The sequence below is a fragment of the Schistocerca gregaria genome, chromosome 4 (genome assembly GCF_023897955.1).
Source record: "Schistocerca gregaria isolate iqSchGreg1 chromosome 4, iqSchGreg1.2, whole genome shotgun sequence".
Lineage (NCBI taxonomy): Eukaryota > Metazoa > Arthropoda > Insecta > Orthoptera > Acrididae > Schistocerca > Schistocerca gregaria.
Genome location: NC_064923.1, coordinates 420,226,011 through 420,253,286, shown reverse-complemented (window position 1 = coordinate 420,253,286; position 27,276 = coordinate 420,226,011). Strand labels below are relative to the sequence as shown.

General features: G+C 39.9%; 1 protein-coding gene across 1 annotated transcript in view; it reads left to right on the top strand.

Annotated features, from left to right (window-relative positions):
* LOC126267339 (probable deoxyhypusine synthase) overlaps positions 1-25,741 on the top strand; it is a 57,851-nt gene extending 32,110 nt beyond the window's left edge. Inside the window, exons 8-9 of the mRNA XM_049972453.1 lie at positions 3,899-4,024; positions 25,600-25,741. Coding sequence (XP_049828410.1) covers positions 3,899-4,024; positions 25,600-25,698 — 225 coding nt within the window. The 3' untranslated portion in view covers positions 25,699-25,741. The remainder of the gene's footprint in view (positions 1-3,898; positions 4,025-25,599) is intronic.
* Positions 25,742-27,276: the final 1,535 nt, after the last annotated feature.

Sequence of the window (27,276 nt, the reverse complement as noted above, 5' to 3'; positions counted from 1 at the left end):
TTGGTATTGATTTTTTCATTAGTTTGTGGATGCATAATCTGAAACTAATAAAACCAACATAATTATGGTTTTTCATCTTCATCCATAAAGATTTTGGATGCTTAACATCAAATATTTAATACATTAACTCATTTGTAAAGTAATCAGAAGTGTGAAGATATGTTACACACAGGATATCTATTCTTTAAAGAATTGCCAGTATGGGGTTCCTGATACATGAAACAAAAAATAACTTTACCATGAAATAAAAACAAAATAATAACCAAAGTAAAATCAGATTGTTTGTAAGTGCACATCTTTGAAATCAAAATTTGCTGCTTTTTAACATTTGATAATGCGTTAGTCTGCCTCATGTTTTGTAACATGTTTGAATCATTCTTGTGATGTTGTCCACAAAGTGGTCAAGATTGTGCTGCTTAAGCATGTCCCACTCTTTGATAGACCCTCCAGATGTCATCCAGTGCGCCATTGATCCATGCAGCAATGCACGGCAAGTGTCAACTACTCATAAGCATTATCAGTCAGTGTTCATTATTAAAACATCCACTACCCTTGGACAGTTATTTCTTGATTGAAGTCTTTACACTATCAAGTTTCAGGGACTCAGCCCCATCTTCAGGTGTGTCTATAAATAATACGTCGAAGAACCCATGTCAAAGGTAACTTACAAGGCAATACATCTGCTGTATGTGGCTCATCTGAATACCAACATAACTGTACAACTGTAGCAAATGTTTTACTCGTGAACATTACATGTAACAATTGTGGCTGTCTTAGCAGCAAAAATGTATTCTGACTCAGATTATACTGTGTCCCCCTGGAATAATGATGGGAAGCATCCGACAAATTTACAGGATGCTGGCCCAAAATATGACTAACACATTTCCCTACAGGCCCCCTTGGGGCCACTTGCCCTAAAAGTGTGTATTGGTATCTGGCTACCTCCACACTCTTCTGCAACAATCATCAGGAGTCATACAGACCATGCACCCACTGGTGAAGAGAATTGGTGGCCATTGATGTATGTTCCATTTTGGGTGTTCCCTTGCCATCATTCTTTATGCACCACAATGTTTGCGGATTTGTACTGCTTTCCATAGTGGATGCCTAGAGACCAAACTGGTACCCTCCCAGTTGCTTTCCATAAGTCAGCACCTAGTTTTGTTGCATATTCTCCAGGGCACCTACAAGTCCAAATTTATTAATAGTCGTTTTCAGCTGGGGATGTTGGCCATGGCTGATCACTATAAGATAGGTCTTCAGTCTTTTATGTCTCATAAGTTGGATGGTAAAATGACATGGCTGTGGCATGCATCAATTCACTGTTAACAACATTTTAACCATGAAGTGTTATGCACTCAAAGCCTAAGTTTGAAAAGACTGTTTGTGGCTCACAAGCTGGACAGTAAACACAAGCCACATACACCAAAATGTGTTGACAACACAGGTATACTTTTTACATAGCCAGATAAAAGTGTGTATTAGAGACCATCTGATTTATATGAAATTAGTGTGTACTGTTAGTGCAGCAGTGAGATTTGGATCTTTACTGCATAATCAATTCCAACCCACAGAGCCAGGCACAGAAAGATTAATACCATTAAACAGACAATATAAAAAGAAAGAATTTCAGAGTCATTGTCAGAACAACTGAGATGGATATGGGTGGATTATCAGATAAACAAATGACATATATGCCATGGCAATTTTTTACTGGCTACTTAGTGGTGAGATACAGTCTAACAGAAAATGTGTAGACAAAACCAGCTAACAGGTGGGGCTGAGCTTACATGGATTAAATTTTCAGAACATTAAAAACACTAAAAGTGTTTTTTCTCCAGCAAGTGGACCAATTACTGCTTCTGTTAAGATCAGTTTCCGTGAGGTGACAGAATTGCAAAATATGGAATAGGTCAATAGCTTGTATTTTTTAAGCAAATGAAACTGCGCTGTTGGTATAATCTGTGTAAAGAGAAGCATAACAACAACAACAACAATAATAACAATAACAATGAACTGGCAATCGGATGCTACTGTTCAATGTAGCTGAGCGATGAACATACTGTTCATTAGTTTGGCATGGGATGTTTCAAAAAGGACTACACAACTTAGTAAACTTATATAAATTAATTCATAGTACTTACAGAGGAGAGGGTAGTGTCAACTTGTAGGGAAACATAAAGTTTTGTCCCACATAGTTTGTTAGTACTGAATCACACCGTAAGGAGCACTAGTGGCATTGCATTAAAGATGACTGCCTTCACTGGACCCAAGTGTGCTAGCTGTGTGTTTTGGTTTGAAGAATCGAAGTCGGCGACAGCAGTTCAGCGTAATTTCTGTACCAAGTGTGCTGAAGATCCTCCTAGTAAGCCAACAGTTTATGAGTGGTATAAATGTTTTGTAGAAACAGGTTGTTCGATAAGACATGGAAAATTATCAGGTCGTCCAAGTGCATCTGATGACCTTGTTGAGCGAGTGAGACAACGTTTTGTCAACTGCCCCACGAAATCAAACCAGCATGTACCTCTCGAACTGCAAATCCCACATATAACTGTTTTGCCTCTGTTGAAAAAGTGTTTGCATTTGAAACCGTACAGATTGACGATTGCACAAGCTAGACACTGATAAAATTGCTTGCAAGAACTTCTGTGTGGATATGTTAAATCGATTACATGAAGATGAAAATTTCTTGGACAAAATTACCTTTTCTGATGAGTCGACTTTTCGCATGTAACTGTAGGATTTGGGGCAGTGAAAATTGACATTACAAATTGCAGGATGTCCGTGATACTCCTAAACTGAACATTTTTTGAGCATCGAGCAAGAAAAAAGTGTACGGCCCCTTTTTTTTGTGAGAGAACCCTCAACGGGACAGTGCATCTGGATATTTTAGAACAATTTTTGATAGCACAGATTGATGATGATGACCAAGGATGAAATGTTTACTTCATGCTAGATGGTGCACCACCCCACGACCTGACTGACATTCAGGATTTTTTGCATTTCCGTCAACAGATTAGCCATGATGCACCTGTTGCGTGGCCCTCATGTTCCCCAGGGCTGACACGACTTTCTCTCTCTCTCTCTCTCTCTCTCTCTCTCTCTCTCTCTCTCTCTCTCTCTCTCTCTCTCTCTTTATTTTATTGGAATAGAGCAAGGATTTATGTCACCGCTGAGCAAGTTAAAACCACAATGCTACAGCAAGTTTGGAAAGAAATTGACTTCTGATGGGATGTCTGTAGGATAACCAACGGAAGCCACATACAACATCTTTAGTTTATGGTAAAAAAAATAAAAAACACTAAACCCAGCTCTATATCTTATTCCAATAAATTTATATGAATTTTTAAAGTTGTAAAGTTCTTTCTAAAACACCCTGTATGCATATCTGATTGATTTCATGGCATAATCTTGGTGTAGAGTAGTGAAAATGAGTTTGACTGGTGTCCATATTTTAACATTTCGCCATAGTGGCCTTCATAGCAAGTAAAATGTGCTCTTTATGATTATTATCTTCTGCCTGGATGAATCATATCACTGAAGAGCAAATCTCATTTATCAGTTGGCAGCAGTGCAAACTGTGAAGTAACAATGAGCCAGATCAGTGTATCAAAGTTGTTAGGATTGTAGTGTATTGGCTGCTACAGATGTAATTTTGGGCAGTTATTTATGCATAATAATTAAAAGGATAATGTGTATCACAAAAAGCACAGTTGTACAAGTATGTGAGTCTTAATTAATGGATAGCAGTACTCAAGATAGGAAAATTTAGCTGCAAGATTTCTTAATCTATGATTTTGTCATGTAATCTTGGTTTGGTAATATGTGATTGAGAGCAAAATGATTAACAGAATTATTGTTGGGCTGATACATTAAAAAAAATCACCTTCATTTTCAGAGGAATGGAGCAGATTACGCTGTTTTCATCAATACTGCATCTGAATTTGATGGTAGTGACAGTGGTGCCAGACCCGATGAAGCAATTTCATGGGGAAAGATACGAAAGGATGCATCTCCTGTCAAGGTTTGTAAAGAAATTCTATCATACAGGAGAATTTTCTTTATTTTAGTATCTTTTATTGTATTTGTCATAACCCTGCAGAATTTATACAGCTACTAGCAAGTTTTAATGACCTGTAGTAACACAATGTAATTGTGCTGGTGCCAGTGTGGTTGTCAGCCTTTGTGGGTATCCAAGGAAAATAACAATGGAATGACATTTTGTAGGTAAAATTTAGCTATATTCCTAGTACAGTTGGGTGCATCCTGGAGTCAGTGAACAAACCACAATCCAATCAGAAGGGTCATTGTAGTTAGTCAGTAGTGGAACACAGTCCAAAAATCATTAGAGAGAAGGGTAGGGAGAGACACTAAGCTTTGCTGAAAGCTGAGACTAGAGAGGACGAACACCTCTTGATCGACTCTTGTTTGTGTCCCTGCAGCCAGCATGTGGTTCTGTTCCCATGCTCCCTGTTGGCAGTCAAGCATGATGTGGGGTAAATGTGTGTGTCTGCATCCTTTTCCAGATCTAACTGCCTTTTTGCTAAGTGGATGGTTGGATCAGGCATGTGGGAAGCGAGAGTTTGTAACAAAGTACAGGTGATAAAACAGTCCTGTTACCTCCTGGACCGGTGGTGGCTTACACGCCCTCCCCTTCCATGGAAGAGGCTAATAGAAGTCTGAAATGGCAGCTTCCATAAAAATGAGGTTTTACACATGGGGGGCTTAAAGTACATGAGGTACATTTACATTTTTCAGGATTGTCAAAGGGGGCTGACAAATAGTTACACGGGTCATTAAAGCTTGAATGATGATACAGGCCTTCGCAGAGGCATTGATACATTGCGGGGTGGCGTAGCTGAAGTGGGCAGCTTAGACTAGTTACAGGATGCTAGGCAGTTGGGCTGGTGCGTCCCACAGCAATCAGTTAGCTTGAGAGATGTGTACAATAATCAAACTTTAATTCCATAAGCAACCATTTTTCACAGTGACTGTAGATTAATTAAAGAAGGATAGGAACACAGTAGCTGATTGCAATCCCTTATTTTAGTTAAGAAATTTACATCAGTAGAGGATGTTTGTATATTTTTATTAAATGTATACAGTTAAATTAATTTTGTTTCAGTATTTTGCTATGATGTTAACGGGTTTCCATATATTGATTTGTATCAACTTTTTAATCTTTCTTTTGTATTAATTGTGTAGTGCATCATTTAACCACTGTAGCAACTACACTAGATTTTAGCTTTTGATGATTTTCAAGTCAGTGTAAAATTATATTTCATTAAGATAATCTTTAAAAACAAATTTCAGTTTATTATTTCTAATGTAATATGACACTTCTGTATAGGACAATTGCCTGGCCCTATTAATGATATTTTGTATAAGATTTGTCGGATCATTTCACTACTAATATACACTGATCAGCCAGAACATTATGACCACCAACCTAATTTCAGTGTAAACCCATCCAGGCTATAGTAGGATCCCTGGTGGGGAATTACTGCTAAGAGGCGGACACACACACACATATGGTGCGTGTAGTATTAGTGGTTGTGCTATCCTTGTGTAGCATGGGGAAGGTACGCAATCTATCCAAGTTTGGCTGAGGGCAGACTGTGATGGTCCGAAGGCTGAGCACAAGCATTTCGCAAATTGCATAACTTGTCGGGTGTTCGAGGAGTGCTGTGGTGAGTGTCTTCAACACGTGGTGAAAACACGTCTAGATGTCATGTGGTTGGGCAGCCACCTCTCTTTACAGATGTCAGACGTCATAGGCTGAAGAGACTGGTAAAACAGGACAGCCAGCAAACTGTGTTGGAGTGAAAATCAGACTTTAATGCTGGGCAGAGCGCAAGTGCGTCTGAGTACACAGTGCACCAAGCACTCAAACACTCTTAACCATGGGCCTCCGCAGCTGACGACACATGCCTGTACCAATGTTAACACCATAACATTGGCAACTGCTACTGAAATGGGCACTGGGCACTGGTGCAGTGGCAGAGTGTTGAATTCTCTGATGAGTCCCAATACCTTCTTGGAAGGGCGCGACTCTGTCATCATCCAGGGGTACAGCTCCTTGACACCTGTACTGCAGGATGGAGCTAAGCTGGTGGTGGCTCCATTATGCTCTGAAGAACATTCATGTTGGCATCATGAGAACCGAGGAGTGTCATATGCTAGTTGCAGACCACTTGCACCCATTCATGACAATCATGTTTCCTGACGGCAGTGGAATTTTTCAACAAGATAATGCACCCTTTCCTAGGGCCAGGAGTGTGATGGAGTGGTTTGAGAAACATGGTGGTAAGTTCTGATTAATGTGCTGGCACTCCAACTCGTCAGATCTGAACCCAGTCAAATGTGTAATCAAAGCTCATCACACCCCTCCCAAGAATTTACAGAAATTAGTTGATTTGTGTGTGCAGATGCGGTGCCATCTCCCTCCAGTAACCATCCAAGGCCTTATTGCTTCCATACTGTGACACATTGTTGCTGTTATCTGTGCTGAGTGTGGTACCAAATTTATTTATTTAAAAAAAAAGGGTTTTAAATTGCTATACTGGAATGAAACTAGGTGAGCAAATTTTGTAATATGGAAGCATTACTTGTACTACAATTTTTGTAATGTGGGGGCATTACTTACACCACATGATGCAAACTGAGGCTGCTGTACTAAGTGTAGACAATAACATCTGTTTCAATCTGCCTATACAGCAGGGAAGTAATGTAGGGACATGAATTGTTATGGGTTTGTTAAATGGTAACTCACTCAAATGGTATGTTGAGTAGAATGGCTCATTGCTGTTGGATAACATGGTGTTTTGATTATTATTTTATATAAATCTGTTGTGATTCTGTAATTTCCTTGTACTTTAACAATGATGATGGCTATTCATGGCTACATCTGGGTATACGAGAATAACAAAAAAACCACTGGGTTTGTGACTGTTTGCTGTGTTCCTATCCTTCCTTATGTAAGAATGCATCTTATCTCTGTGTTAATTGTACAACTAATAGGAGCCTAGAGCCTTGGCGAGACAGCAGACAATATTAAACTTCAACACCACTCCAACTTGCCACTACTGCATACAAGGCAATATGAGGAACAATCTAGAATCATGGGACATGTGACCAGCACGTCACTAATCTATCCAGCCATTACTGCCAGTAGATGAATACTGACATTGTCACTGCCTTCTTATTCAAGTAGCTCCTCATTTGGCTCACAAGACTGAGTGGAACCTGTTCCAGACTGCTCTATCTCATAAAAATCTGAAGACGTACTGGGAATCAAACCCATGTCCTTCCTCACTACAGCAGTGATGCTAACCATTTAAAGGGAGAGGTTTACAAAATGCTTTGTGTATGACTTATGAATTTGTGACCTTAACAGATTTTGTTTTCTAACATACATATATAGTGTTAGGGGTATAAATGCAGATATTGTGATCAACGGTGTATCCTCTTCGGTGTGTTAGTGGTTTTCTCTCTGTCTCACAGTCTTCCGGCAAACACACAATATAATTTACTCCCTGATGTTTTCTGTGCAGTCGTAACTGCACCACTATATGGGCTACACTTGTCGGTGTAGACTAACCATTCTGCATGTGTGTATTGACAGTGCAACACCTGACCTGCTGCCCAGGGGAAAATAAGCATTAATGGCTTGCTATTGCCACATTTACTTGGAGATACTAACCAACCATAAAGGCATAGCTATAATTATTAGTCTGCAAATGAAGTATGTCCTCAGACACCAATAAAAATCTGTTTACTTATACTCCTAACACCCTGTGTGTGTGTGTGTGTGTGTGTGTGTGTGTGTGTGTGTGTGTGGGCGCGCGCGCTCACACATGCACGTGTATGTGTGTGTGTGGGGCGGGGTGGGGGTGGGGGGCTGTTTTGCTATCTGAATTTTAATAGTAGGAACGTTTAAGTTCAAAGCAAATGATCTTTTTGTTACTATACAACAGATGATTCACTGATTCACATGATGCAATAATATAACACTAGAATAAAGTACAATAGATATTGGGTCTCTGATAATGCCATTCATGTGAGGGATGGGGTTTGATTACTCTTCTTGCTGCATAGTATGCGGACAAAAAACCACACTTGATTAAATAGAGAAAATCAAATTAACATTTGAATGCATGAGAGTTCGTACGTAATATGACACTAATCAGTGCCAGCTTCACTCAGTTAGAGACGTATGTCATGTCGTTCTGAACAGTTACAACTTACCAAAACTTAATAACTTTCTTTACTGTACAAGGTACAGATAAGTCCTCTGCATGTGCACACTTGAGATTGGAGGAGTGCCATTCAACAACTTCAGACAGTTTTTAAAATCAAGGACCTACACATGACACACTACATTACCTCTTTCCAAAACTACAATTATAGTCATTACAAAAGTGTCAGCAAGCTTCATGTACTAACAACTAATAACTTACATACTAACAACTAGTATTAGTCAAAGTAACACTCCTTGGGCATACAACCAAACTCTTCCAACTATGTGTAATTTTCCAACTGTCATAAGAAAATTATGCAAGAAGCTGGACACCTTGGTGTTTCCTGTAACAAACTTTTAACTTAGGGTTACACTAATACAAAATTGAACTAATACACTAATACAAAACGTGCCCCTACGTTAGGCTGCTACAATGTTGCCCTATCGGGTATGGGTGCCCGCAAGTACCCATCAGCTCATTCACATACAGATGCAAATGGTGTAGGCAACCAGCCAGGCAGCACGATTGCATGCATGCTGCGCATGTGCAACCTTCTTGGCAAGCCCTGGCAGCCTGAGCTCAGTCAGTGGACTATGATAGTGTATGCTGCAGCTCAGCTGCAAGACTGCCCATGCATCACACATTCACTCATGCCTGCCTGCCCTGTGCACATTGCTGTCTGGCTGCTCTAAAGTGGGCATGCAAGCTGGTGTAGCCTGCCCTATGCAGTAGTAGAAGGTCCACAAAAGGGGAGTAAACATGCTAATGGATTTACATTTCCTGTCACTATGAAACTTTAAAATGACATTGTCATGAATCACCGTTTATTTACAAAAAAAGTTTACTTTCTCAATGAGTAGTCATGTTCGCTGCTGATTAAAATATGATAGGTCACATTAACAGTACTCAGATGCATCACACAACTGTTAAAATCAGCATATAGCTGATATGAAGCACAGATATTGTCAATAGGGGCTTTAGTGATTCAGGGGTTCCCCTGCCCTTCAACTCCTCCTCCTCCTCCTCCTCCTCCTCTCCCCCCTCCCCTCTCCCCCCTCCCCCCTCCCTCCTCCCTCCTCCCCCCTCCCTCCTCGCCTGCCCCTCTCCCAACTCCTGCCCCCCCCAAAAAAATAATCTCTCTCTCTCTCTGTCTGTGTGTGTGTGTGTGTGTGTGTGTGTGTGTGTGTGTGTGTGTGTGTGTTTGTTTGTTTGTTTGTTTGTTTGTGTCATTTGTTAACTTATAGGATACATTCTAACATATGCTGAGCTGGCAAAAGTCATGGGATAGCTCATAATGTAGTGTCAGACCTCATTTTGTCTGGCTTAGTGCAGCAACTCAGTGTCGCATGGGCTCCACAAATCGTTGGTAGTCCCATGCAGAAATATTAAGTCATGCTGTCTCTATAGGCATCCATAATTGTGAAAGTGGTACCAGTGCAAGAACCTTTCAAGAAGGGACGTCGAACAGATGTGCAGAACTATAGACCTATATCTCTAACGTTGATCAGTTGTAGAATTTTGGAACACGTATTATGTTCGAGTATAATGTCTTTTCTGGAGACTAGAAATCTACTTTGTAGGAATCAGCATGGGTTTCGAAAAAGACGGTCATGTGAAACCCAGCTCGCGCTATTTGTCCACGAGACTCAGAGGGCCTTAGACATGGGTTCACAGGTAGATGACTTCCGCAAGGCGTTTGACACAGTTCCCCACAGTCGTTTAATGAACAAAGTAAGAGCATATGGACTATCAGATCAATTGTGTGATTGGATTGAGGAGTTCCTAGATAACAGAACGCAGCATGTCATTCTCAATGGAGAGAAGTCTTCCGAAGTAAGAGTGATTTCAGGTGTGCCGCAGGGGAGTGTCATAGGACCGCTGCTATTCACAATATACATAAATGACCTGGTGGATGACATCGGAAGTTCACTGAGGCTTTTTGCAGATGATGCTGTGGTGTATCGAGAGGTTGCAACAATGGAAAATTGTACTGAAATGCAGGAGAATCTGCAGCGAATTGACGCATGGTGCACGGAATGGCAATTGAATCTCAATGTAGACAAGTGTAATGTAATGCGAATACATAGAAAGATAGGTCCCTTATCATTTAGCTACAAAATACCAGGTCAGAAACTGGAAGCAGTTAATTCCATAAATTATCTGGGAGTACGCATTAGGAGTGATTTAAAATGGAATGATCATATAAAGTTGATCGTCGGTAAAGCAGATACCAGACTGAAATTCATTGGAAGAATCCTAAGGAAATGCAATCCGACAACAATGGAAGTAGGTTACAATACGCTTGTTCGCCCACTGCTTGAATACTGCTCAGCAGTGTGGGATCCGCACCAGATAGGTTTGATAGAAGAGATAGAGAAGATACAATGGAGAGCAGTGCGCTTCGTTACAGGATCATTTAGTAATCACGAAAGCGTTACAGAGATGATAGATAAACTCCAGTGGAAGACTCTGCAGGAGAGACGCTCAGTAGCTCGGTACGGGCTTCTGTTAAAGTTTCGAGAACATACCTTCACCAAAGAGTCAAGCAGTATATTGCTCCCTCCTATGTATATCTCGCGAAGAGACCATGGGGATAAAATCAGAGAGACTAGAGCCCACACAGAAGCATACCGACAATCCTTCTTTCCATGTACAATACGAGACTGGAATAGAAGGGAGAACCGATAGAGGTACTCAGGGTACCCTCCGCCACACACCGACAGGTGGCTTGCGGAGTATGGCTGTAGATGTTGATGTATATGTAGATGTAGATGTAGAGCTTTTGATTGTGCCCCATAAATGTTTGATGGGATTCATGTGGGATGATCTTCAAGGCCAAACCATTCGATCAAATTGTCCAGAACGTTCATCAAACCAGTCACAAACAATTGTGGCCTGGTGACATTGCACAGTGTCATCCAAAAAAATTCCATTGCTGTTGGGAACATAAGTCCATGAATGACTGCAAATGGCCTCCAAGTAGCCGAACATAACCATTTCTAATCAATGATCAGTTCATCTGGACCAGAGGACCCAGTCCATTCCATATAAACACAGTCCATACCATTATGAATCCACCACCAGATTGCACATTATCTTGCTGACAACAATCATACCATCAGCTCTTACCAATCGAAATTGGAACTCATCTGACCAGGTCATAATTTTCCAGTCATCTACATCTGCATCAGTACTCTGCAAGCCACCATATGGTGCGTGGCAGATTATACCCTGTACCACTTCTAGTCATTTCCTTTCCTGTTCCACTCACAGACAGAGCGAGAGAAAAACTGTTTGTATGCCCTTATTGTCATATCTTATCTTTGTGCGCAATGTATGTCGGCTGTAGTAGAATCGTTTGGCAGTCAGCTTCAAATGTCGGTTCTCTAGGGTCCAATCAGTATTGATACGAGCCCAGGAGAGGCACTGCAGGTGATGTCATGTTGTTAACAGAAGCCCTCATGCCATAGTGCATTAACACCAATTTTTGCCACACAGTCCTAACAGATATATTCATCTTACATCCAACATTGATTTCTGTGGTTATTTCATGTAGTGTTGCTTGTCTGTTATCATTGGCAACTCTACACAAATGCTGCTTCTCTCGGTCATTAAGTGAAGGTCATCAGCCATTGCATTGTCCATAGTGAGAGGTAATGCCTGAAATTTGGTATTCTCAGCACACTCTTGACGATGTAGATCTCCGAATATTTAATTCCCTAACAATTTCCAAAATAGAATGTCCCATATGTCTAGCTGCAACTACCATTCCATGTTCAAAGTCTGTCACTGTTTCCTGGCAGGTGTGACTAGTCCTTTGAAACCTTTCATTTGAAAACTTGCAACAATAGGCCACATGTAGATAGTGGCAAGACAGAACTTGTGACATTGCCAAACCATGATGGCCACTAGACCGTAATGTCGTAATGCAGGGAGAGATGTGCAAAGGAGGATTAAGGAGGGATATTGATCTCACAGGGACACTGCACATATGGCACAGTAAAACGTGCATATTTTCAGAGGGAGGGAAGGGTCAAGGAAGAGGTGGCATTTATGCTGGCCACAGCCATCTTGCCAGTGCAAGGAACAACACTGATATGTTACTTGAGAGGCTACAACCATTCTGTCAGCAATATGAGATCCAACGTGGACATATCCAAGCTCCAAGTTTGCGACATCAGCTCAGTGTACCATGTGGACAAGGACCTTGACCATCGACTCTGATCTGTTTTCAGACTACAACTTGGCAGAATAGAAAACTTTTACCCAAATTGTCCAACACAACACATGAAAACGATGTGGCACTTACAGCAATAGTACTGGTTGGGTAGTAGATGAGAGTTTGCTAGCATAGAAAAGAAAAAGACACTATGAAATGAGATTTTAGGTATGAAACCACATGTTTCTCTCACATTGGGTTCTGCAGTAACCAGATACATTGTGCATCTGCTACAGGTTTTCTTGTCTTTTGAGTCCACAGTGGACAGTCAGATACAGGGAATTGGACTCCAGGTATTATGAGCAGTGTTAGGGACATTGGTATCTTTAGTTCCGATATTCAATGGTAATATTTGTGTTGGCTGAGCTGAGAAACATTAGTGAGGTAGATTGCAGTAGGATCATGCAGAAAGAAAAGACTAAGGTATAAGAAACAGGTGTCATTAAATGGCCATCAATAACAGGATACTTTTGCAATAAGATACATGTTTTAATGCACAGAAACCTCAGTTAGAATAATTAGAGGAAACTGAACTCAGTCATCAACTGCAGATAGTAATGGTGTTTCCAGTGTAATTCATACCATTGTGAGGTTGAAGATGGGAGGTTTTTATGCTTCCTAATGTATTGGAAAGTATTGAATTTAACTGAAGATGGATCCACAGGAATTTTGGCTGGTGGGGTGTCAAATGGGCATGATATTGCTTCAGCCTGTCAAAATGGGCAACTGTACTACAATCTGCAGACTGTATCTCGGCATCATAGATGACATCAGCCACAAAGTCTTATATCATCCTTTGTAGGATAGGGAGAACTTCTTTGCCTTTTCATTTTCTGCTGTTGCATTTCTTAATAAGATCCAATCACCCTCTCAGTTGGGCAGTAGTACACCTCCTTTATTACCTCTCTTTATCTGCTTAGCAGTTGCTTTAATATTATTATTTTGAACCATTTCTCAAGTAGTTTAAGTACTGTGGATAGTCTGCTAACCTTTGCTTGAACTGATCCCTGTGGATTGTATGCCTAATTCAAAAGGGGAATTCATTTCCCTAAGTATATAACCTCATAAGGTGAGTGCCCAATCGACTCATGGGTCCGACTACTATAGGCAGATAAAATATGTTATATATACCTGTCCCTATCATAGTGAGTTTTGTTAACGTAATAAGATATTGTCTTTGTGGTTGTCTTCAACTCCCCTATAGGATGAAAATTAATCATTCTCCATTTCTTGATTCTCAAAAGCTTAAAAATTTGCACAAGCAAAGACATAAAATTTCTCCTGTGGTCTGTAAGAATCATACCATAGCTTCCAAAAGCCGAAACAAACTCATGACTATCTCAAAAGGTATGGAAGCCCTAAGTAGAGTTCTTATTGGAATTCGGGGTTTAGTCTGTTTTGCTCTCTGTGCACAAAGAATAAAGGTGCGAGTGTAACTTTCGGTATCACATTGGCCACCTTTTTACCAATACCCCCATTGCTGCTCGCACATTTGTGGCTGGCCTCCCACTGTAATAAGCTTGATTACTTTCATGAAATTGTGTTATAATAAGCTTTTGGTATTACCAGTCAATTCCATTGTGGATTTTTACGATATAGCTTACCTTCTTCAGGCACAAAGTGTGGATGGGTAGCAAACTGTTGGCATTCTGCACATTGTACCTGTGCTTCCCACAACACAGCAATAAGAGCCTAGTCTCCTCGCAACATACATGTCTTTCTGCTTAGTGCTTTAACTCTCTGATGAGTCTTGCCACACTTGTAACAAATCTGTAGATATATTCATTCAGCTTTAAAGCCCATCACATCAGTTGACTATTTGCTTCTTTCAGATTTAAAAGCCACTGCCAGATGACATGATTGGTGACTACTGTGAATCATCTACCGTACAGTAGCAATTCAAATAGTTTACATCCAACACTAGAGTTAAGAACTCTGTGTCAGTCGCATTATAATTCATTTCGATTTTGTTGATCTGATGGTATTTGTAATTATTGGTTTCTTTTCACCATCTCACTCCTGGCTTAGGACTCAACCCACAGCATAATCACTAGTGTCACTGAGCAGAATAAATGGTTGTTCGAAGTCTGGATAAGTTAACAAGAGAGATCTGGTCAGAATATCTTTAATCATTTTCATTGCTATGTCATATTCTGTGGTCTGCCTAAAAGATACTGTCAACAGCTTTGTAACAGTGGCATAATCTTGAACAAATCTACAGCAGTAAGTAGCAAGACAAAGGAACTGTTCTAGATTTTTAACATTCTTAGGTGCATATCTGGTTTTACACCAGTGTAGCTTATAATGTGGGCCAGGTATTGTGTTTGAGAGTTTGCAAAAGGATCATTTCCAACTTTAAACTTAGGTTAAGCTCTTAGATCCACAAACTGCTGAAAAGTAATGGATGAATTTCTCAAACCGAAAGGGATTCTGAGAAACTTGTACAGTCCAGAAGTCATAACAAATGCCATCATAGGTCTGTCTTGAGCTGCAGTTAGAATCTGATACTAGCTTGATTTCATGTTTAGTGTGGTAAAATACTTGCAATTTCTTAATCAGTCAAGTGTTTCATCAATGTAAGGCAGTGGATGTATTTCGGAAGTAGTTACCTAATTCACTGCTCACATATTGACATGGAGACGGTATGTTTTCTCACCATTAATTCTTTTTTGGGCACAATAAATATAGGAGAATCCCAAGGGCTAGAAGATGCTTGAGTTTCCCCAGTGTCCATTTGCTGCTGAATGCTTCCATTAACTACCAGTTGTAAATAGTGTGGAATTTGTTACAGATTTTCTGCTATCAGTTGTGCAGTATCAGTCAGAATTTCACGTTGTGTTAAGTCTGTGGCAGGCAAATACTGCCAAATGAATTTGTCCATTGCCAGATGTAATGGGCTTCTACCTGGTCAAGATAGATGCATTAATTTTTCTTCAGCTGGTTTCTGGGGGGTGGTGTGATTGTGCACAGTTCTCCGATTGGCTATATCTTGAAACTCTTTGTGGGATACTTCCTGCATTTCTTCAAACTGTCTGGACATTTTGTCTCTCTTATCAAAGACTAATCACTATTAGATACTTCTTGTAACCAAGCCAGTACTGTTCCATGAGGAGCTACAATATCTTTTGCTACAAAATTATCTAGACAAATTGAGACACACTTTTTGCCATTCACACTCTCCTTGAAGAGGCCCTGTTTTGCATGAACCCAGAAACAGTTTAAAACTTCATATCGGCTGAGTGGATCAACCAGAAAAGCAGTTTGAGTAGTCTTTTGGATTTTTGTTGCCAGGCAGAAAACTCTTCCTGTCCCAACACATACAACGGGGTACCCAAAAGTAACCAATTTTTTAATTTATTTATCCACATTTTAAGAACAAACATTCAACTCCCTTCGAAGTACTCTCCACTTGCACTAATACACTTGTGTGATCTTTTATTCAAAATTTCAAAACAGTTGTTTAAATTCATCTTTTGTGATGCTTGACAGTACCTGTGGTTTCAGTTGCCTGAGACTGCAGTCATGTGTGTGTGTGTGTGTGTGTGTGTGTGTGTGTGTACATCCATTGTTGACGAAGGTCTTAATGGTCGAAAGCTTTATTTGTGACAGTCTTTTTGTTGTGCCTATCTGTGACTCAACGTATCCACTATATAGTGAGTAGAAACTTTTCTTTTCATAATTGATACATTCTACCCTGGATTTTCCATTATTTGACAGCACGCCTGTCTTTTTCTTCACGTCAGCAACAACAGCAAAATGCATTCCTTTCACTCTAGGAAACAAAAAAGTTACATAGGGCAAGGTCATGTGAGTACGGGGGCTGAGAAATATGGGTCATACCATTTGTGGTCAAGAACTGTCGCACAGATGGGTCTGTGTGAACAGGGGCATTGTTATGGAAAACCAGTCACCCGACTGCCATAAATCAGGTCGCTTCTGCTGCGAACTGTTGTGCAATCTTTGTAAAACTTCCAAGTAGAAAGCCTGTGTAACTGTCTGGTTCTGCAGGAAAAAACTGTGTATGGCTGCCTCACCTCATGTCAAAAAAAAAAAAAAAAAAAAAAAAAAAACAGCATTGGTTTAATGTTTTACTTTATCTAATTAACTTTCAGGGACAAGGCAAACTTGAAAAATGTTCAGAACATTTCAGGACTCTTCTTCCAAATCACAGCATGCTTCCATGCAGTCTTGTTCTTGTTCAGCAGTCAACAGTCTTGGCATGAATTTAGCAGGCAGCCACCCTTTTCTATCCCAGATCTTCTGTCACAGTTCACTGCACTGAACTCCAAATCATTCTCAGCAGCTCCAATTTCTTCTATGGCCGTCATTGATCTTTTTTGATGATAACATGAATGTTTTCAAGATTTTCATGTTTTTGGGCTATGGAAGGACAACCAGACTGAGGTTTATCATCAGTTGACATTTCACGATTTTTGAAACAGAAAAGCCACTCAAACACTTGAGTTTTCCCCCAGAGCAACGTCCTTGTATGCCTTTTTAACATTTCAAGAGGTTTTATTCCACTTTTTCTGAGCAATGTTTTCAAGATTTTCATGTTTTTGGGCTATGGAAGGACAACCAGACTGAGGTTTATCATCAGTTGACATTTCACGATTTTTGAAACAGAAAAGCCACTCAAACACTTGAGTTTTCCCCCAGAGCAACGTCCTTGTATGCCTTTTTAACATTTCAAGAGGTTTTATTCCACTTTTTCTGAGCAAAAAGTAGAATCTCACCACTGCAAGCTGTTTATGAAAATCAGCTGTTGCAAAAATGACAATCACACAAAGCAGTTGTCACTACAAACTCAGCCGGAACTAGTTCTGACCTCCTATAACGACAGCACTCAACTTACTGACTCTGGAATGTTCACTCTATGCACTCCTGGCAGCAAATTGCGGTACTACAAAAGCTCTGCCCACCAAAAAATTAGTTTGGTTTCTTCTGGGTACCCCCTAGTATGGCTTTCAAGGTACGTCATTTAATGTAATCTTGCAGAGTACTTGCTTTTCCATAAGGTATTTGTGACTTTATAGCGATGTCGCCTCCAAATTGGTTTATTGTATCACTGCTACCTAAACTCACCTGGAAGTAACGCAGGAGTATTTTGCAAGAGTGACATCAAGTTTTGTCCCTTTTTTTCTGAACACCTCCATCTCAAAGTCATACTTCCGTCTATCACAGCACAGCACGTTCCCAAAGTATTGATAGTCTGGCTGCAGTTCACTAAAATGACAGCAATCCAGCTTCAACACCTGCTTTCTGCCAGGGGGCAAAAGTATTAAGCTCACCTGAGTACCCCTGTCCACCAAAACTCTAACTGGTTTGTCCAAATGTTACCTTTTGCCACCTCTGTCAACCTGTGAAACCTAACAGTGTTGACTGACCTTAATGGGAGTGCATAGTGTTGGTAATGCTAGTCCTTCTGCCGCTGCCCTGACGGGACAGTCCATCTAAAACTTTGAAATTCTCCCCGACTTTGGTTCTGTCTATCACGTCACTAGTGGCAATCCATACTAAAGTGGCTGCTTTTCTTACAATCGATGCAGCAAGGAGTATGACACATGTTGGCTATGTGGCTTAACTGCTTGCAATGCCTACAATTCATTCCAGTTGTGAACATGCAACAGGAGTCATTGTCATGCAAGAAAATGAGGCTAAACAACGAACCTCTCTCACCACTAAGAGACGGAAAGCTTCTTGCAAAGGCGAGAGTCACCACTTTTATCTCCCTGCCAATCCATGAGTCCATTCCCATAATAAGTACTTCTACTGCCTGAGCCTATGCTACCTCATGCAATGCATCATTTCCTGTTTGTTCTGACCCCAGTGTATGGTATGAAACCAAGTGTATACGGTTGGCAGAAGCTTAAAAATCTTCTCCTTGACCACTGTTGAAGGATGGACAGCTTGTCCCGATGACAAATCGTGCATGTAGGTCTACTAGGCTGCTAGCTCCTAAGCTAACACATTAAAATTGCCAACTTTTTTCAAAGTCTCCACTGACTGAAAGTATGTTCAGGCATCTGCTGACAGCTTCAAATGCATCTCCTGACAACTTCAAACGCATAGCATTTAATTGAAACTCGGACAAATTCAGTTAATGTCACACATATGTAGCCATATTTTCAAAGCTCTTAACAGGAAAGTAGGAAATGAAAGTAATGGCAGGAAAAGGTGTTCACTACTCTGGCCTGTGTTGCACAGAAGAGAATGAACACCTGTTACGTGACACTCTGGTTGTGTTCCTGCAGCCAGCACGTTATAAATTACTCTGTTGGCATCCTTCTCTAGACCAAATTGCCTTTTTGTTAAGATAATGGTGGGATCCAGCCTATAGGCCATGAGATATAGTGCTGAAGTGCCAGTGATAAGAAATTTAAATGCCTTTTTTTTTTTTTTTTTTTAAACTGACATAATGTAGTCTCGGTGTCCCGTAGGCGGGTGATGGCTTGCATAGAACGTATTAGCTGCAGTTTGTTTGGACCCAGTATCCAGATTCCTATAGTGGACCATAGTATGTCACTTCTAGATATACAGGGTGATTCAAAAAGAATACCACAACTTTAGGAATTTAAAACTCTGCAACGACAAAAGGCAGAGCTAACCACTATCTTTCGGCGAATTAAGGGAGCTATAAAGTTTCATTTAGTTGTACATTTGTTCGCTTGAGGCGCTGTTGACTAGGTGTCAGCGTCAGTTGATGCTAAGATGGCAACCGCTCAACAGAAAGCTTTTCGTGTTATTGAGTACGGCAGAAGTGAATCGATGACAGTTGTTCAGCGTGCATTTCGAACGAAGTATGGTGTTAAACCTCCTGATAGGTGGTGTATTAAACATTGGTATAAACAGTTTACAGAGAACGGGTGTTTGTGCAAAGGGAAAAGTTCTGGACAGTCGAGAACGAGTGATGAAAATGCAGCACGCATCCAGCAAGCATTTGTTCGCAGCCCAGGAAAATCAACTCGCAGAGCTAGCAGAGAGCTAAAATTCCACAGTCAACTGTATGGAGAGTCCTACGAAAAAGGTTAGTTATGAAACCTTATCGTCTGAAATTGGTTCAAGCACTGTCTGCAGCTGATAAGATTAAAAGAATCGATTTCTGTTATTTTAGCCTTGCTCAAATGGAAACAGATGAATCTTTCATTTCAAAGATTGTGTTTAGTGATGAAGCAACTTTCCACACTAACAGGAAAGTCAACCGTCACAATGTCTGTATATGGGGCACTGAGAATCTGCGGGAAACAACTCAGTATGAACGTTAGAGAATTGGCTGTTCCCTCAGCTCGAACAAGAAGCACAACAATTCATATTTCAGCAGGATGGAGCGCCACCACATTGGCACTTATCTGTCCGTAACTACCTGAACGTCAACTACCCGAGGCGATGGATCGGCCGCCAGGCAGCCCGTGACAGAGCACTTCATCACTGGCCTCCAAGAAGCCCTGATCTTACCCCCTGCGATTTTTTCTTATGGTGGTATGTTAAGGATATGGTAATTCGGCCACCTCTCCCAGCCACCATTGATGATTTGAAACGAGAAATAACAGCAGCTATCCAAACTGTTATGCCTGATATACTACAGAGAGTGTGGAACAAGTTGGAGTATCGGGTTGATATTGCTCGAGTGTGTGGAGGGGGCCATATTGAACATCTCTGAACTTGTTTTTGAGTGAAAAAAAAAACTTTTTAAATACTCTTTGTAATGATGTATAACAGAAGGTTGTATTATGTTTCTTTCATTAAATATACATTTTTAAAGTTGTGGTATTCTTTTTGAATCACCCTGTATTATGAGCTTAATGATATGTAATCAACAATGAGTGGGATGTGGTGTAGCTTTGTAAATAACTAATTAATTAAATACAACTAGCAGAAAAAGAAAGAATTATTGGTAAAGTAAGTTACTTTCATTTACAAACTAATAATAAAATATTAACAACAGATATACACTGATAAGCCAGAATATTATAACCACCTACCTAATAGCTGGTACATCCACCTTGCAACAGATAGCAGTGATGAAACCTCATTGCGTGGAAGCAGTGAGGCCTTGGTAGGTTACTGGAGGAGGTTGACACCACAACTGCACACACAAGTAATCTACTTTCCGTAAATTTCGGCGAGGGGGCAATGTGCTCTGATGCCACATTGAATCTGACTCCAGAGGTTTTCGATCAGGCTCAGATCTGATGAGAGGGGGGGGGGGGGGGGGGGGCGACATGTCAATCGGAACTTGCCACTTTGTTCCTTGAACCACTCCATCACACTCCTGGCCTTGTGACATGATGTATTATCTTGTTGAAAAATGCCACTGCCATCAGGAAACATGATCATCATTAAGGGGTGTACACAGTCTGCAACCATTGTACAATACTCCCTCACCATCATAGTGCATTGCACCATCTCCACTGGACCTGTGGATGCCAATGTGAATGTTCTCCAGAGCATAATGGAGTTGCTACCAGTGTGTCTCTGCTCCACAATATAGGTGTCAAGAATCTGTTCTTCTGGAAGATGATAGATTCATACCCTTCTGTCTACATGGTGGAAAAGATATTTGGATACATAAGAACAAGCAGTGCTCTACCATTGTGCCAATGTGCATTGCTCGTGGTCATGTTCCTATTTCGGTCGTTATGTTAATAATGGCATCGGATGTCAGCTGCGGGAGCCCATATTTAGGGGTGTTCAGTGCACTGTTTGTTCAGACACACTTGTACTCTGCCCAGAATTAAAGTCTGATATTAGTTCCACCACATTGTGTCACCTGTCCTGTTTTACCAATCTGCCCAGCCTAGAACATCTGAAATATGTAATGACGGGTGATCGTCCACCCCCATGACGTCTGGATGGGGTTTCTCGTGGTTTTGCGACTTGATGAAGATATTCACCAGAACACTCCTCAAACATCCAACAAGCTGTGCAATTTCCAAAATGCTCATTCTGAGCCTTCGGATCATCACAATCTGCCCTTGGCCAGAGAGACAGACAGATTGCGTGATGTCCCCATTCTATACACAGACAGAAAGCTCACTTATGCTACATTGCTGTCATGTGGAGAGGTTCATATCAATATTAGGTTGGTGGCCATAATATTCTGGCTGATCAGTGTATAGTCAGTGGCCAGACAGATAGCTGTAAATTAGGTTACGATCATGTGGTCAGAGGAGTTCAAGTACTAGGAGAGCAGATACAAATGATTATTGCTGAGAAAGAAGTCTTCAGATATGAGTACAACTACATAGAAATGACATACCAGCTGACTAAAGGTGTCAACAACAAATTGTACTTATTTTGAATGCCAAGCTCAGACATTATTGTGCGGTCATCTGATCAGAGGTACTTAACACAGCAGAATGCTTCACACTGGACAGAATATGTCCGAATGGAAATTGGAAGCCAAGGAAAGAACTATTTATGGCCCAGTAAGAGAGAATTCCAAGTTAAGAAGGTGGCACAACGATGAACTGTACTTTTATAGGGAAAAGATTAGACACCATACAGAAAAGGATTGTGTTCCATGGACATACAACATAGATGAATCTGAATGGACTGACCAAGAGTTTTTTTACACAAAAAAATTAATCGACACTGGCTCACTGTGGTTAACTAGGATCTTCAGAAAGTGGAGATTACCATTTCAAAAATAAATTTGGAATACACCTGTATTAAAAAGAAAATCCAAAGTTGAAACTGGCAAGATGCGAACTGAAGAAAGAAAGGGGTCTCACAGATAATGAATGAGAGAATACTAGGTGCAAGCTACAGTTCAAAGAAAGACTTAGTTGAAATAATGAGAGCCACACTTAACCAAACCAAAAGAAGTAGAATATAAATTACTATTGTGGAATGTCACAATAGAAAGTACAAAGTTATGAAATGCACCAACAATACTATAATGACACTGTCAGTAAAAGTTTATGATTTGGCTGGGATTCCTCATTGTTTACAAGTTCCTAACACAGAGTATGTACTATCGTGACATAAATGACATACTGTCTTCAGTATTAAGTAATTAACTTACGTTCGTTTCTTTTCTTCTTTTTCCATTTGGGTCATCTAATGACCATGCACCAATTTCAATGCTTCCTCCTTTGTTCTTCTTTCTCCTTCCTCCAGTATTCTGTCATCTTCTCATTGTATATCTTTTTTCTCTCCTCAGACCATTTTGACCCTGTCCTCTTCTCTCTCCTGCCTTGGAAACCTCCCATTTTTAACATTTTCTTCTTAAAAATCTCTCTTTCCATTGTGTCTTTTTACTTGTGTTGTTTCTTTCCAAAACTTTTCTAACTTCTTGAATCCAGGCTATTGTTGACTTCTTGAATCCAGGCTATTGTTGACTTCTTGAATCCAGGCAGTTGTTGAATTCTTGCCTCAAAGATATTTAAAACTCTGTTGGTTAAAAAATAGCAGTCGCCTTAGCCATAGAGTTCCAGTTATGTTTTCTATGTTGCGATATACTAGTTTATTATTTCTTAATTTCCATACCTCTGCATTTCTTAGTGGACCAAGTATTTTTGAATGACTCTTCTTTATAGGGCTTCAGGTTTGTGTAATAAGGATTGCCACAAGTTTCCCCAAGTGAAATTTTCTGATATTTCCCTGATTTCCAGACAAGTTTTAGCACTTTCCCCTGACAAATTTTGAGATCTCAAGGGTAAGTAAAAATGTAAGTTGACAATCCGTCTTTCCAGCTACGGCACAAGAAACAATAGAGCCAAACGAGGAAATATCTGAATACAGCTTACAAGGACATGGCGTTCCCTAATGTGAGCAGAAATCTTAAGTACTAACATCAACATCTTTTGTAATGAACTGTTTTTAGATGGAGAAAGCAAGCCAAATGGGATACATGTTTCATTAAGACCGTTGAAGTTATTTTATTTCAATAAAATACTCATTTTCTTGGAGTCACAAGACAGATTTAAAATATCTTCATCAATTTCAGAAATAACATCATAAAGAAGTAGGGCTCTTGAAAGAAATGTATAAGGTGGGGAAGATTTGTGTAAAGTAACAGTATAGGTGACTGCCGATAAAGTGTTTGTTCTACTGCGTTCATTTTGTCAGTTATTACCGACTGTGTTATATTTATTATTTTACGGATATTATGTGAGTTTTCTTTCGAGAAATATTTGAGTACGTAGTGTACAAACCACCAGTGATAGCCACAATTTTCAAATTCTTATCATCTGTACCTTCTAATATATAAACTACTTTCAAAGTACCAAAATATAGTAAAATAAATAAAATGTCTATAAAACACTGCACTGCACAACGAATTTGCAGTGAGCAGTTGCAGTTTCTGAATTTCATCGACTGTGGCCTCTGGCCTACCGAGGAGCGCAGCAGTCCTTGGTCCATGGATAAATCATGAAAATCCACTGCATTATGCCACATATAAACAGACCTGGCCTGCGGGTAGTTCAGTGAGACTAGATCTGATGGACAGGACCTCTACATCAGTGGGAAACAAAGGGCTTCAGGCCCCATCCATTAGAGATACCCGCAGAAATGGCCTGCGGTTTTGGCCTGTCGCAGAAATCCAGTCATGTAGCCAGCTATCCAGAAGTCACAGACAACATGTATTCAGGAGTCACAGATAGCATGTTGATGAAATGGGACTGTAGTGATCAGTCCATGGAACAGATAACCTGTACAAATACTCTGAGAATCAATAATAATGAGGATAGGTATTAACTCACCGTAAAGATGATCGCTGAGCCACAGACAGGCACGTTGAAAAGACAATCACACTCTCACAAATAAATTTCGGCCATAGCCTTTGTCATACAATGAAAGCACATGCACATTCACGCACAACTCAGGCACACATGACCGCCACCTACAGCTGCTGCATCTACAGTCTCTGAGAATCGGATCCAAACAAACCACTCCTCACATCTCCCTACCTCTCGCCAGCAGCAACTTGGCCAGCAGCAAAAATGGTGGTAGCACTGACTGCAAGCTGACAGGAGTGGCTGGAATGGTAGAAGCAGTAGTAACGAGGGAGTAGGGAAGCGGCGCATGTGCTCAGCTACACCCAACCAATGAAGATACACGACATCTCAGTAAACAAACCATTTCATCTACTGAGACAAAAACTAGGTTTTTCTGAAGATCCTCCCCCCCCCCCCCAAACATTTGAAATTCCCTGATTTCCAGAAACTGTGGCAACCCTGGTAATTCAGTACTAAACTTTCACTTGCATAAAGACATTCTGGTTTTACTACTTTGTTGTAGTGCTATATTTTCAAATTTTTAACAGAGACCTTTTGTTGCAAAATGTTCTTGGTTATTATATTTTTTTACAACACCGTCACATAAGCATTTCCAAGTACTATGTCATTTTGATCAACCAATTGTTATCTGCAGGCTAAAGGCATATGCTGCAAGCAGTTTCCAGTGTTGTTGACAACAAAACAGAAACTGCTTTCAGCATGTACAAGGACACTGGCTGATCTAAACTGGTTATAGGATTGTGAAATGCCCTTCTGACAGTGTACATTACATTACAGAGTAAAGTGTTGGTTCTAAGAATTATACATAGGTTATGGTTAGGCCATTCTCAGCCATATAATTTCCTCAGGCTGCCAATCCAGTGTGGTGTGTGGGACTTTTGTTTTGTTCATGACTGCCGAATTGAGTGATTCAAGGTCCGAGAACTTAAAATCGTACAGAAATTAAAATCTAAACAAGCACTGCCTTTGTACAAATGGCTATTGAAAGGTACAGTGTTTTGATCACAATATGAAACTGAGTTTGTTTTGTGGTAATCCAGCAACTTTTTCATACATAATAGTGGAGGGTAGATTCAATGCTTAAACCCAGTTTAAAATATGACAAAGTTTAAAATACTTATCTCTTTATTGTGTCAGCAAGGTCTGAAAGCAATCCCTGAAAAATATGGAAATAAAGGAAAACCTTAATCTGAATTATATAACAATGATTTGAACCACACTCCTCAAATGTGAGTCCTTCTATATGGGTTAAAGATCTATATGGCTTTCTTGTGCTCATATTTGCTTATTGTGAAATTTGTATTACCTGTATAAGAAACACAGGTTAAGAAACTGTGTGACACTTATAGTTATCAAGATTGCTTAAAATAGTAATAAGTGTGGTTTATCTTTCCAGGTTTATGCTGAGGCATCATTGGTATTTCCACTTCTGGTTGGTGAAACATTCGCCAAGCAGTATCATGCCACAAAAGAAAAAACTATATCTGATGTCTGAAGTATTATTAATTTTTGTGAATAACAAAAGAAATTTTAACTTATTGCTTCAGTTTATCATTTTTATCTAAAATATAAGACTTCTACATAAACAGAATATTTTTTTTAATAAGTTAGGAGTAAAGGTAACAAGTTACTGAATAGTAGACATGTTGAGTCTTCGACAGGCACACACGCCAGACTGAAAATTTTGGTAGCTTTCAGACAAATCCTTTCTTGAGCTAGAGTTCTGTGTGCATAAGTATGTTTGTGAATGTGTACTTGATCGCATCATCCAGAAGCTAACGAAAATAAGTTTTCGGTTTTATTTTTTTGCCTGTTGACAATTCAGTGCCCCTGCTATTTAGTGAGTTGTTACCTTTACTGCTAAATTTATTTTAAGTTCTGCCAGAATTTACCAGAGTAACATAATACTCTTTTTTTTCCAAAGTTGCCCTTTTCTTGCAGTTCTGTTGCACCAGTATGCACAGAAAATCACATAAAAGTTGCATATGTATTTCTTTCAACTTCTTCAATTTGCAAACTGTAATGGACAAGGAGCTGTCAGTACATAATTTCTAGTAAGCATTTAAGAGGGTATTTGGGAACAACAATTGAAGTAACAAGAAGGTACAGCAATGAGATAATATTATAAACCTGAAAAGAAATATTGAAGGAGACAATTCATAGACCCAGTTCACAAATAACAAAAAACTATTGAACACATTGTTGATGACTCATTAAAGGAAACTTATATGCAGGTTGATTGTAATTGAAGTTAAACTTTCAAACCACTGTAGAAATAACACCACTGGTCAGAATGGCATCAAATTGTAATGGAATATTATCGGAGAAGAGGGAAAATGTATGGCAGAAGGAAAATAAATTGTTACAAAATGTAGCAATAGATGGCACTGTAAGCATCATAATTTAATAATGGTCGATTACAAATGACAAATGAATCATATAACAATGCCTAAGGTGTACGTTTGACACTAAACAAACTGTACTATTCATTATGCATGGCTGTACAGGTGTGATACTGTTAGTTACGTAAGCCCATCCACCACAGCAAGGTCATATAACTTCGGATGGGAAAAATCGGTTTTAAATTGTCCTGAGGCCAAAAACCGCATAAAAAGAATCAATCATGTCGGTTTTTAATTGCCCTGAGCCCAAAAACTGCATAAAAGGCATGAATCAAAATCAAATCAGATTATTAATTTCCATGTGCAAAGCATGTTCAGTATGCTGTTCACCGTTTTCTGCAACAAATTGAAATCGAGAAACAGAATGTTCAACAACTGATCGAAGTGTTTCCGGGGTCATGTTCAGAATGTGTTGTACAATGCATGCCTTCAATGCAACTAAGTTTGTATTCAGAACACTGAACACATCATCTTTCAGACAGCTCCACAGCCAGAGGTCCTACAGATTAAGATCAGGTTATTGGGACGACCAGGCTGTAGGGAAATGGCATTTGATAATAGCATTTCCAAAAGGTGAAAGGCGTTCCATGAAAGATTCAATGCCAGTTGTTTGTGATGGTGATTACGGTGTTAATAATGATAATGGCAATAGTAGAATAATCATTAATACA